The sequence below is a fragment of the Symphalangus syndactylus genome, chromosome 16 (genome assembly GCF_028878055.3).
Source record: "Symphalangus syndactylus isolate Jambi chromosome 16, NHGRI_mSymSyn1-v2.1_pri, whole genome shotgun sequence".
Classification (NCBI taxonomy): domain Eukaryota; kingdom Metazoa; phylum Chordata; class Mammalia; order Primates; family Hylobatidae; genus Symphalangus; species Symphalangus syndactylus.
In genome coordinates, this window is record NC_072438.2 from 91,566,555 (window position 1) to 91,580,294 (window position 13,740).

General features: G+C 41.7%; 1 protein-coding gene across 7 annotated transcripts in view; it reads left to right on the plus strand.

Moving 5' to 3' along the window:
• CTNND2 (catenin delta 2) overlaps positions 1–13,740 on the plus strand; it is a 936,154-nt gene that overhangs the window by 824,551 nt on the left and 97,863 nt on the right. For 6 of the 7 annotated variants that reach the window (XM_055245587.2, XM_055245588.2, XM_055245589.2 and 3 more), the window contains 2 exons: positions 1,135–1,209; positions 2,243–2,393. In XM_055245587.2, the coding sequence (XP_055101562.1) occupies positions 1,135–1,209; positions 2,243–2,393 (226 nt within the window). The remainder of the gene's footprint in view (positions 1–1,134; positions 1,210–2,242; positions 2,394–13,740) is intronic. The other variant, XM_055245590.2, reaches the window with a different exon arrangement.

A 13,740-nucleotide genomic window follows, 5' to 3' on the forward strand; every position in this document is an offset into this window, starting at 1 on the left:
GTGGCTAGTAGCTGGACTTCTAAGAAGGACAAAGTTATGTCCATTTATTCTTGGCTCATTTCAGATACGGCCAGGTTCTCCTCTGTCTGTGTCCGGAAGGATGGAGGGAAAGGCTAGGTCATATCTGGGAGACTGAGCATGGAGGATTAAAGGAGAGGGGATGAGATGATGGTAGAGGGGTATAATGTCAGCAGTATAAAAAAAGACAGATAAGAAGTAACAAGACCCAGAGTCAGGGGCACAGGTGACTCCTGTGGGCAGGTTATTGAATATCTTTGTGCCTAAATTTCCCCCTGTATAAAATAAAAATGCTGACCTCCCTGGAGTTTCAAGAATTAGAAGAGATCTCAAACATATAAGCCAGTCGCATGGGGCCTGCAAAGAAGTGGTATGGTGGAAGAGATGAACTCATCTTCCCCAGTTCATCTCTTCCCCACCAGGCTGAGGGCACATGCATCAGCCTGCCTAAGTTGCTAGGAATACCCCTGCCATCTCCCAGAAGGTCAAGAATATCTCCCCGATATTGCAAGTTATTGTTGATGTTCCTTTTGCAATATGTCATTGTTGACCCCACACCCTGATTTGCATTCTCTTCCTTTTTCTAGCTTCTCTCCTTAGTTTTAGGGAAGATCCCAGGATTAAGTGGGCTGCATAAGCTCAGATTTCCAGGCTTTTCCAAGCTGGGGACTGGAGACTCAGCAGGGCACAAGGAGTAGGGGAGGCAGATGTGTCCAGAGGAAGTCATGTTTCAGCATGGCGGTTAAATGCATCGATGGAAATTGGCATTGTACCAGGAGAAAGGGCTTCCTCCCTGGGAAGGGATGTCAGTTCCAGATTCCCACATCCCAAGAAGCAGTTTGCAAACCTCAATGTTTTGTCATGTCTGACACTTCCTGACCTTCCACTTCTTTGCTCCCTGAGAGTGGAGCTGTCAAATAGCTCACTGCAGCCAAGAGATACTTTAGTGAGCTTTACCTGCTCCCCTACCCCCTCGAGGCTTCCTAGAGCTTGAGGTACAAAGTAGGGGTGAGATAAAAGCATACAGTGTGAGTTGATGGTGATAAGAAACTGTGTGAATGTGATTTCTATGTAGGACAGGATGAAGTTGTTTTTTTGATCTCATATTTCATGCAGGGCTGGGCTGAGGATGTGGCAGGCATGGCATATGCCCTACGTTCACTGCCAGAGGGGGCTCCCTGCCTGCCACAGGTGAGAGCCAGCTCTGGGGTGCCTGCCCCCATGGGGGAAGGGGGGTGGAGGTGGCCTGGTGGGGGGACTGGGTGGGAAAGGACTGGTCCCCAGGAGGACCCTACCACAGAATCCACAGCCTCATTGCGTGAATGTAATTTTCTTAAATCAAAATGAAATTGCAACAGGTAAAACCCTTACATTTGTGAATTTTTATATTGTACTCTCTTCTCCAGGACACTGTAGAAGAGTATACATCATACATACAAATGTCTGAAAATCTGGGCATGCATTCTGTTAAGTGAATCGGAATGCTTTATCATCCAGATATTGCAAGGACATTTTAATATGATGCATTACCTGTGTTCCATTAAGGCCGACGACCACCAACCCAAAACAAATTTCATGTCCTACTTTATAAAGAAGACATTGAATTATGGCCCTGAACATTATACAGTTGGACCTTAATGCTTTTTAAAAAACATTTTACCATGTGCACTCTTGCTTTGCAATGTCGTATTTACATTTATCCACCCCTGCCTATTCTGACTAGTTGACTCTTTATTGTTCAGCAAACGAGTTACTGACAGCACGTTCAGCAACTCACCTGTGTGCCCCATCTCCAAATTCAAAGCTGTCTTGAGAAATCACTCCCACACAACCCATTCTCATTTTCTACTTTTTCAGGGTTCTTGTTTTATTTCTCTTAATGTCACTGGCCACATCCGCTTGTCCCAAACCTCTGTATCTTGAAGCGTCAAGTATACACATCACGCAAATGGCTTTCAACTTCAAGTACTGAAAACAGTGTCACAAAAGAAACCTAGTGTGGTTCACTGATTAACCCTGAAACCTTTGTCCCCAAGTTGAAGGCAAAAAATACAGTTAAAAAGTTTAAATGCATGTCTAACATATTCAACCCATTCTACAACTAGGTCTTGGTAATTCAACCCTTTTGGCTCCTGTAAGCAGCCGTCTGAAAACGCAAATGTACTATTTGCATGCAGAGTTGTCTTCCTGTTTCTAATGCCCTTCGCCTTCCCTGTTTTTGCAGTGGTCAGTATATATCCGAGCCGCTGTTCGAAAAGAGAAAGGCCTGCCCATCCTCGTGGAGCTGCTCCGAATAGACAATGACCGCGTGGTGTGCGCAGTGGCCACTGCGCTGCGGAACATGGCCTTGGACGTCAGAAATAAGGAGCTCATCGGTATGTTCTCCCTGATTCACAGTGTCTCAGGTGTTAAATGAAAATATTTTCTCTAGGGGTAGGTGTGGTTGAACCCGTATGCACAGCCTATGCTTACACAGAAGCCGTGCATTTATTAGCAGCCTCATTTTTTCTGCTGTCCTTCTAGTTTAAATCCACTGCACTGATTCATCTTTTAGAATTTAGAGGAAAATGTGATGCTTGTTGACATTTCTAATCCTTGCAAATTAAAAAGGACCTCAATGCTCGGCACTTGATACCGTTGTCTCAATCCTCTGAATCTCTGACAGGCTGTTTGTTTGTTTCCCATGCAGTGAACTGAGGAATTCTGATAGGATTACTTTTCTTCCCCTGTCTATTTTAAATTTATTTTGGATGAGACCATACTAGCCCTTTAATTCTATTCTTTTAAGAAATTATCTGTCTTTAATTTGGTATTCAAGAAACACAGAGGATCTTTTATTAACAAGGCACAAAAGAGGTAATACATTCACCTGTCTATTCAGCAAAACTCATGGCCTGCTTTGTTCCAGGCCTGTTCTAGGCCCAGAGATTAAATCAATAAGCAAAACAGAAAGCCCTGCCCTTGTGGAGCTTACATTCAAGAGAAGGAGATGTTCAAGAAGCAGACTAAACAAATGAATCACAAAATGGAGCTGAGTGAAGGGTAACTAGTGAGATTGCAAATTTCTTTTTAGTTGAGATATTCACATAACATAAAATTGACCACTTTAAAGTCTACCATTTTAGTGGCATTTAGTATATTCATAATGTTGTACAATCACCACCTGTATCAAGTTTCAAAACATTTTCATCACCCCAAAGGCAAACACTGTACCCATTAGCAATCACTCTCCATCCCCCTTTTCCAGCCCCTGGCAACCATCAATCTGCTCTCTGTCTATGGATTTTCCTATTCTGGGTATTTGGTATAAATGGAATCATAGAACATATGACCTTTGTGTCTGACTTTTTTCACTTAGCATAAGGATTGTGTTTCTTTAATGGTAAACTAGTAAGTTATAATCATAGACATTCATGGGCCACAAAGTGGTGTTATGATATACAGGTTGAGGGTCCCTAATCCAGAAGTCCAAAATCCTGAAATGCTGCAGAATCCGTAATTTTTTGAGTGCTAACATGATGCTCCAGTGAGCATTTCCAATTTTGAATTTGTAAATTAGGGATGCTCAACCGGTATTCTTAACTGGTATGTATTCTGCAAATATTCCCAAATCCGAAAACATCTAAAATCCAAAAACACTTCTGGTCCTAAGCATTTTTGGATAAGGGGTCCTCAACCTGAATGCATACAATGTGAACTGGTTAGATCAAGCTGATTAACATATTCATCTCTTCAAATAATTATCTTTTCTTTGGTGAGAACATTTGAAAATTTACTCTTAGCAATTTTGAAATATAAAATACATTATTATTAACTGTAGTCACCTTGTTGCATAATAAATCTCAAAAAATGTGTTCTTAAGTGAAACTTTGCACCCTTCCACCAACAAGTCCCCATTCCTCTTACCTTCAGTCTCTCATAACCACCATTCTACCCTCTGCTTCTACAAAGCGTGTGTGTGTGTGTGTGTGTGTGTGTGTGTGTGTGTGTGACGGGGTCTCATGTGTTGCTCAGGCTGGAGTGCAGTGGCATAATCTTGACTTACTGCAACCTCTGCCTCCCAAGTTCAAACAATTGTCCTGCCTCAGCCTCTCGAGTAGGTGGGACTACAGGCACGTGCCACCATGCCCAACTAATTTGTGTATTTTTTAGTAGAGGCGGGGTCTCACCATGTTGGCCAGGATGGTCTCGAACTCCTGACCTCAGGTAATCCACCCACTTCAGCCTCCCAAAGTGCTGGAATTACAGGCATGAGCCATCAGCACCCAGCCTATGCTTCTATAAACTCATTTGTTTTAGATTCTACATTTAAGTGAGATCATGTGGTATGTGTACATATGTAAGTGGCTCATTTCACTGATCATAATGTCCTCCAGGTTCATCCATGTTGTTGTAAAGGACAGGATTCCCTTCCTTTCTATGGCTGAGTAGTATTCCTTTGTTTACATATACCATATTTTATTTATTCATTTATCCATTGATGGACACTTAGATTGCTTCTATACATTAACTATTGTGAATAATGCTGCAATGAACATGAGAGCTATAAATGGTTCTGTGACATACTGATACCAGATCCTCTGGATATATATCCAGAAGTGGGATTACTGGATCATACAGTAATTCTGTATTTAGCTTTTTGTAGAACCTATATGCAGTTTTTCTAATCAGTACAGTAATGGCGGTACTAATTTACATTCCCGCTAATAAAGTACAAGGCTTTCTGTTTCTCTGCATCCTCACCAACACTCGTTATCTTTTATCTTTTTAACAATAACTATTCTGATAGGTGTGAGGTGATAGCTTATTGTGGTTTGAATTTGCATTGCTTAGTGATATTGAACGTTTCTTCATGTATCTGCTAGGCATTTGTATTTCTTCTTTTAAGTAATGTCCATTCATATCCTTTGCCCATTTTTTAATCAGGTTATTTGTTTTCTTGCTGTTGAATTGTTTGAATTCTTTATATATTTTTGATATTAACACATAATTATATTTTTGGTTACTAATAATATTTTCTTCCAATCTGTAGGTTATCTCTTCATTCCATTATTTTTTTTTCTGTGCAGAAGCTTTTTAGTTTGATGTAATCCCATTTGTCTATCTTTTATTTTGTTGCATGAGCTTTTGGAGTCAAATCAAAAAACATTATTGCCCAGACCAGTGTCGTATAGGTTTTCCCCTATGTTTTCTCCTAGAATTTTTATAGTTTAGGTCTTACGTTTAAGTCTTGAATCCATTTTTAGTTGATTTTTGTATGTAAAAGTCTAGTTTCATTCTTCTATATGTGGATATGCAGTTTAGGGTTGTGATTTTCAATGGGAGGTCAAGATAGGGGTGGTTGGGAAAGTAACACTAGAGACTCAAAGGAGGTGAGACAGGAAGCCATGCAGGTATTTGGGGGGAAAAGAATCCAGGCAAAAGGCCCTGGAGAGGGAAATGGGAGCAGGCCAGTGGGCTCCAGGCCTTCAAGGGACCCTGTGTACCTGGTAGGGTGAGTGGTGGGAGCCAAGGTCAGAGAGTCCTTCTGATGCCTCCCTCTGTAGGTGGGAAGGTGCCAAGGCCAAGGCTGATTGATCTCCTGGAGAAAGATGAATCTACTGAAACCTCTCATAGGATGGCACAGTCCCCACAGGCCATTGTTCTGGCTGGTAGGCATCTGGTGTTAAGGATATCATTTCTGTAGGGTCAGTAGTCCAATGACAGCATGAAACCTGGCAGCCTGAATGCAGGGAACAGAAGTCAGTAGGTAGCATCCAGAGGCTCAGCAGAAGGGAGCTGGACCAACCCCCATGGCAAGGGTGCAGGTGATCTTGGGAACTGGGAGAAATTAGGTGACAATAGGCAAAGAGCTCAAGATTCCATTCCTGGGGCAACTGGAAGACCAAGTGTGGCTCCAAATTGCAGACAAAATGTTTTTACAGTTACATGGTTCTTTTTCCCCTATCCAAATTACAGATAGTGGTATATTAAGCCTTTTATGACCTGGGAAGCACCACTTTTTCTCCTGCCATTTCACAATAGCCATCATATCCTCCAAGAAAAACCATAGTATTTGCAGGTCTTCAGCCATTTATTTATTCACTGCAAGGCCAGGCTGCAAATCTGTGTCTAACAGATTCGCCATACTTGTAATACATTATACAGCAGGAAATAAGCTTGCAACTTGCTATTTACCCTTAGTTTGCATTTAATTTAAGGGTTATCTGTGGATTGTGTAGATCTGGTATATCTAAAGTAGGTCATTAGCTCCAAAGGTCAAAGTACTCTTTCCATATACTCTTTTTTTCTGTGTTGCACAGTTGTTTCAGACAGGACAGCACTGGGATTCCCAATAAAATCCTATCCCTTCTCTAAAAAATGGAGAAAAACATCAATAGCTAATCAGTCTACTGCCTGGACACTAACTACTTGGTATTGTGTGTTTGTTTTTTTCTTTTGGTGGATTAAAATATAACAAAATAGTGAACTATTGATGGTTTGCCAGCTCCTAGGCATCTCTTCTTTCTCAAAAGTCAGCTCTCTAGTCTTCTTTGAGACAGGAATATTTAGACCGCTATACTGCCCATGTTCAACTAAACCTTTACTATCAAATGTCACTAGATGGGAAATGGATCCAGTCATTTAAAAGTAGAAGGGAAAATATCTAAATCACAGGCTTCATGAAATCAATATTTTTTTTCTTGACTGAGAATAGCAGAATTTAACAAGAACAACATTGGATTGTATGTAAGAGAGAGGAAATGCGACTTTTGCTAACTATTTTACTTTAAATATGTACCCAAGTGGTTTTTGTAGGAAAATGCTATACAGAACTTTATACACAGAAGAAAGCTGCAGTGACTTTGAATGAAGAACAATGAAAGGTTAATCTTGGACCTCCTCTCCTCTCTATCACCTCTCACAGAAGGCTAGGGTGACATCATATGGTTTCATGGCATTGAAGATCATCTGTATTCTGGTGACTCCAAACAGGTATCTCCAGCATGAACCTCAGATCCTGTGTCCACCTGTCTGCTCATCCTCTCCACTGGATGTCTTATGAGTGTCTCAAATATAGCATGTCCACAACCAAGGTCTCTCCCAGACCTGACCCTTCCACAGTATTCCCCCAGAAAATGACCAGTTATTCTTGCAGGGACCCGGGGCAGACACCTTGGCATCCTCTTTGACTCATATGCAGTCCACCTCATACCTAATCTATCAACAAATCTGGTTGTCCTTCTGAATTTTCCCAGACTTTAACACTTCCCTTCATCTTCATTGCTTTCTCTCTGGTCCAAAACTCCCATCATCCCTCTCCTGGCTTATTCCTGAGCGCCCCCTTACCTAGTCCCCCTATGCTTCCTTCACCTTAGATGGTGTCCTATCACAGTGGCAACCAGAGTTATCCTGTTGAAACCTTAGTCAGAGCACGTCACTCCTTCACAGCAAACCCTCCTCATCTCAGTGTAAAATCAAGTCTTTGCAGGGCAAATGTGGAAGCTCCCTATGACCTCTCCAACCCCACCTAGTCCTCTCGAAATTAATAAATTTTCTGCAGCCACTGGTTGACTGTGATTCCTGTATTACATGCTCAGAGATCCTGCCTCAAGGAATTTGAACTTGCTGCTTCCTGGAGTCTCTTCCTCTTGGCGTTCACGCAGCTCAGTCCTCACCTCACTCACGTCTTTCCCAGAGAAGCTTTTCAGGCCACCATACTTAAAATCTTACCCTCAGCTCCTTTCCCTGCTTAATTTTCTCCACAGCCCCAATTACCTTCTAATATATAATGTATTACTTATTCATCTTGTTTTTTTTTCCATCTTTCCCCACTGTAAGGTAAGCCTGTTAAGAGCAGAGAGTTCTCTTATTTCCTTGCTGGCATATCCCATGTACCTAGAACAATGCCCAATCCATAGTAGTGACTTAATAAATATTTGCCAGAAAAAAAATGACTGAACCAAATATTTCCTGCTTGTCATCATCTTAAAATGACCTCCAAATCAGCAAAACATTAAGGAAGTTAAATAAAACATTAATTTAAAAAGGGGGGGTTTCTATTTAAAAAGCCAAGAATCAAACAGCCAGTTTGTTTTCTCCATGAATTTACTAGATGCATGCAGACACTCAGGATTTCAGAAAGAATCCCGTTCTTTTCCATCATTGGTTCTGGATTTTCAGTTTAAAATAGAATTCTTCTTCGATCATTCTTTTAATTAGAGGTTGAGGGAAGCAGGCTACCACAATTGCAACTAAGGGATTGTTCATCTTTCTTAGATTCTATTATTGGGGAAACTCTAAATAGGCTATTGAACAATAATCACCCTATCCCGTGAGGTCTAATGAGAATCATACAGTAGCACTAGCAGAATGGAACACGCTTTGCCTCTCCCTTGGCTTTCCATTTGGGTTGTTTCCATACTTATGTGTATGTCTCTGGGAAACAGCAATAAGTATGCTATAGATAGATCTTTGTGTTCTTCCTGCTGGCATGGAATAGTAGCCGAGGTTAATGCACATCCATACATTTCTTTGCAACCTTCAAAAAAATGTTAATTATCCTTCTGAGTATGGAAGGTTTAAAAAAGGAATGGTAATAATTAGCATCAGTGAAAAGAGCAAACAATATTGTATTGCTTCAACAGAAAGTTTAGCAAAATGCCACCCATTTCAGCACATGGACAGTTCCTGATGTAGATGGCAGACATTTATTTTTAGGCAAATCCCATCCTCTCTGCCAACAAGCAAACTCAAAGAAAGCAAACATTTAAAGCATACATGAGCTTGCATTTACTACCTGCCACCACCATTCAAAGCCCACCTTGCAGTGGCCTTTCCTGATAAAGGCTACTCCCTGCACCCAGAGCTGAAGTGGGCAGCACCTATTTGATAAGAAACCTTCTCACTTATTTTAGATTTCCATTGTGTAATTTTACCCTCACATTGTCTCTTACGTTTTTTGTGTTTGCGTATGTCTTTCCCAAATGAAATAATAAGGAGGCATCAGGTGATGTATTTATTTTTATGTCTGACAGTGTCTAGCACTTTGCTATGCTCATAACAAGCACTCGGTATGTAGTTGCTGAATGAATTAACTGGTGGATAAATAACACAGCGTATTTATTCAAAGAGCAGATCTGGAGGAGGTTTGGAGAATCCAAATAGAGAGAGGAAGGGGTAGGGGGATGCCTGTGTCTGTCTCTTTCTACGGTGTCCAGAGAACAGAGGAAAGAAATACAGCTTAGATGCTCTCTCAAATCCAGACTCTAATCAAACTCATTCTGCTGCCACTGTGGAAGAGGCTTGAGATTGGAAAGGAAATAGTAATGCTTTCTGAGTGTGAGTCAATCACTGCCAAATGTTCCTGTTGGCGGGGCCACCGCATCCCTGCGGGTACTGGCGGAGCTCGCAGAGCCCCTCCCCTGGCTGCCCTGGGTGGTGGCGACTTGCCACAGTTTCCAGCAGGCAAGCCAGGGTTGGGATGCTGCCAGCATCCTCCCAGCTCCCTGCACCCTCCTGAGGCTGAAGAGAAGGACCTATCCTCTGTATCGTGAGCCTGGCCCTTTCCCAGTTTGCCATCATCCTTTGGCCTCATCCTTCTGTGCTTTGCAGGACTGTTTCCCTACATTCTGCTCCCATTTGGATGGCTGCTTCACTACATTGGGGAGGATGTGTAAGAATCTTCCTTTGACTGATGCCCCCATATGTTCCTATTCTATAATCCACTTTTCACATTGGGCTTTCTTTTCACTTTACCAACTAGCTGAGCTTCTGTCCAGCCAATGCCTTCTCTCCCCATTCCAACCTCAAAAGGAGCACAAGACAGGATCTGACTTTCTCTGGGGTCAGAATAGGGCCATTTCCTAGGGGGAATCTGCTGCTTCTCAAACATAGGCATCCACCAAGAGAAATGGAAGGGAAGGGCACTACACAGCACCCCCCTGTGTAGCGAGCACTACACAACTCATGTTTTCCCATGTGAACGAAGTCAGGAACAAAAGAAGGGTAGTTTCTTGCCTGGGAGTTTATTATTTTTTAAGTAGTAAAAATCATTGCTATTCCTTTCCCCACATGGATCTTTGGATCATCCTTTTCGTTCATTCTGGGGGTTAAGGAGGTGGGGGGTGGGCAGGGGGAATTAGGGCCATGCTTTCAAGCTTCCTTTACTTGCCACAATGTTTTAAATATTCAAATAAAAGATTTGATCTGCACATTGTAGAGACTGTTTCTGGACAAAGATTCCTGGTGATATTTAAAGGACGACATAAAAATGTTCTGTCTTTGAGCGAAAATAAAGACTGAATAAAGAAAATGGTGATGCCCTTAGAATTACAATACTCCTTCCTCCATGCCAGGTCTTTACTTAATGAGAAATGTTTTTTTCCTTTGGAGAACTGGAGTGAGGGGTGGAGAACAGGGAAAATCTTCCTTATATCAATACCATCCTGAATGTTCCATATAAAGCTTTATAACAGAATCTGGGAATTCTAAACCTGGAAATACTGCTCTTCATAGAAGCTTTGAGATACAAACCCTTGATGATGACAGCGTGAACTGGGGAATGAACAGATCCCTACAGCTATGTCTCCACTTCCATGACGAATGGTTACAAATGATACTCAGGACATCATTCCTCAAAGTCGGTCTGAATTCCACAGTCTAGGATTGAAACACACCTGAGTCGGTATCCTCTCCGTGCTCAGAGTATCACATTGCGCCCCCATTGTCTGCTGGTGAAACTGAAAAACAGAGGGCTCTAAGAAACATTTAGAGTCCTATCAGTTAAAATAGATACCCGTGTGTTTTATTATTTTTGTGTCTCATGCTAATGGCTGGCACGTGACAAAACACTCTGGGATATGGGTGCTCCATTCTGGGGAACAGACCTCTTGAGGGTCACTGATCACATGGCACCGTAGGCACCTTCTTTACTTGTGTTCTTGACCCTGACGAATCCCACCTCCATCCAGGGAAAGATACATGGCTATGGAAACTCCAGTGCAACCCAGGAAGGCAACATGCTGTTTTTAGTAGTGGAAATATGGAAGTTCACTTTATTACGTAGATATGAGGAAATTTTAGAGACATATCTTCTCTGCTTTTCAAAATATGTTTCTTCAGACCCAGACAGATGTCATTTTTATTAGAACACTTGCAATTTCAATTAGTATTTTAAAAAGAAACCTTATTTCTTAGACAAGGTGATTTGTTGGAGCACTCTCTGCTGGTTTGTTTTAATAACTTGATTTCACAAGCCACATTTTAGACAGAAGGCAAGCTCTGTACCTTGGCTGGAACTTTGTATCTTCAGATTAGGTGCCTGTGTTACAGCTCCCATCTCCTAAACCCCAGAACCTAATTTCATGAATGCTGCCTCCCTTTGCGGTGAAGCCATGGGTTCTTTGTTAATTAACTTGGGACACCTTTTGGGGAATTTTGGCAGCTGGGTCGGGAAGATAAGAATTCCTTAAAAGGGAAGTTATAAATAAATTGAAGAGCCAATCATTATTTTATCAAATAACAATTAATGATTTGTCCCTTGGAAATACTCCATGTGGGGAAAAAGGCAAAACTGAAACATTTCCAGTTGATTCAAATTCAGGACTTCTGCCCAAAGGCTTAGAGACCTCAAAGAAAGAAAGCAAGAGAGGGAGAGCTGACCTAACTTTATTTGCACTGTTTAGGTGTTTATTTTATGCCTGGCCAGACAGTTTCCAAAGAAAAGCTTTAGAGAAGAGGATGCATGAGAAATGAAATGGCTCTCCTCAAATACCACGACCAAATCTTGAGTATATAAAAATAGAAAACAGACGTCTGCAGGATAATGTTTTTACATTGTATTCCCTTCTATGTGTGGACTGCTGTCTTCTCTCCTTGTTAAAAACAAAAGTCTCAATCAGGTGGAAAGAAATTATTTTTACTCTTGAATAAAAATTAATGGATTAGAAACGAGTTGAAAAGTTTAAAGATGAATTCTCTTTAAACCATCCTGGCTGATGTTTGATTATATTTATTATACTGGATCTCAAAAAATTACAGAGCAGGCAAGGACCGCTGTAATTCGGTTTCAGCTAAAAGGAAGGCTCCAGGCTGGTACCATCAATCAGATGGGCCAGTGGTGCTGCCCTTGGGGGCACATAAGGCAGTTAGAAGAGAAGGAGGCAGACAGCAAGGAGGGGACAGCCAGCATAGCAGGAAGGGCACCGCAAGCCCCCCGGGCATATACCAGGGGACCAGGAAGGAGACAGAAGCCTGGAGATGCCGCCCCCGCCAGTGTCCCAGTGTCTTGGCAGCCTGAGGCCGGATGTGGGATGCTGGTCTGTGACCTGGCAAGAGCAGCAAGCACAGATTCTGCTCCTAAACCGATTGCCTGAAGAAGAAAAAGCTCATGTTGTTCATCCTGCCAGACTCCAGTCAAAGGGACATTGAGTGAGAGAATCAAGCAATTCCCAGCAGCTCCTCATGAAAATGTCCTGAAAGTTCATTCAAGAAAATTAGTTGAAATTTGGACATTGTTTCTCTCATAACCAGAAAGTTCGTAACAATATACTGTCCATTTGGGAAACTTGGTTTTTTTAAGTTAAAACAAAATTTTCCTATTCAATTTCTTGTATTATAATGTACTTAAGCAATGTCAGGTAAAATGAATGGATTTGAAGCGTAGAGTGGCTTATTTCCTAAGCATATAATAGCCTTCAATCCCAAAGTGAGTGTATCTTTCTTATCATTTGATGTAAGCAACTGAACTTCAGGCAGTATAGCCTGGGCTGATACACATATATGTTAATGTGCAGTGTGTTACTTTTAATTAAGACTCACTAATATTGCAACATTAACATTAGAGGTTATTCAATGCTCAAGAGAGATCAAATGATACAAATCCCTGTGGTCCTCACCTTGAGACTCGGCCAGTTTAATTTATTGGTCAGAAAGGAAAGTTATAGTGATGAAATGGAAACTGGTGGTATTACATTTTAATTGACTATTAACTCCACAGACTAATACCCCCAGTGTCTATGGGAGTGACCTTATTCCTCTTAAAAATGTTAGAAACTCAGGAGGTTCAATTTTCAAGTCACCAGCTCCTTTCTTCCTCAGATCCGAACACAAACCCCAGTTTTTACTTGGCCTTCTTTTCCCAGTGATAGAAATGAACAGAAACTTTTATTGTTTTCTTTTCTTCCTTTTCTTTATCCCAAGTGAGTAAACCAAGTATGATATCTTATTGATACTTTTCCAAGGAGTTTCTTGAGTTCTCTTTACTACCCCTCTGCATTTTACTTTTCAGTTTCAGCCCATAGCATGACAAGCCCAGGACACACGCGTGGCACCCTGTGGGGGTTCCTGCCCTCCGTCCCTTCTTACCCAGTCTGCACTCCCCGCCCCCACATCACTGCTGCCACGCTTACCTTTGCAAGGTACTGCAGTTACAGACTAGTCAGTGTTTCCTGATGTGAGTGACACAAAATGAACTCTGCTGCCTCATTTTTTTTTTTTCGTTTTTTGAAAAAAATTTTTTGAGACAGGGTCTCACTCTGTCACTCAGGCTGTGTCACTCAGGAGTGCAGTGGTACAATCTCAGCTCACTACAACCTCAGCCTCTGGGGTTCAAACGATTCTCATGCCTCAGCCACCTGGGTATCTGGGATTACAGGTGCAAACGCCACCATGCCCGGCTAATTTTTGTATTCATAGTAGAGACAAGGTGTTGCCATGCTGGCCAGACTGGTCTTGAACTCC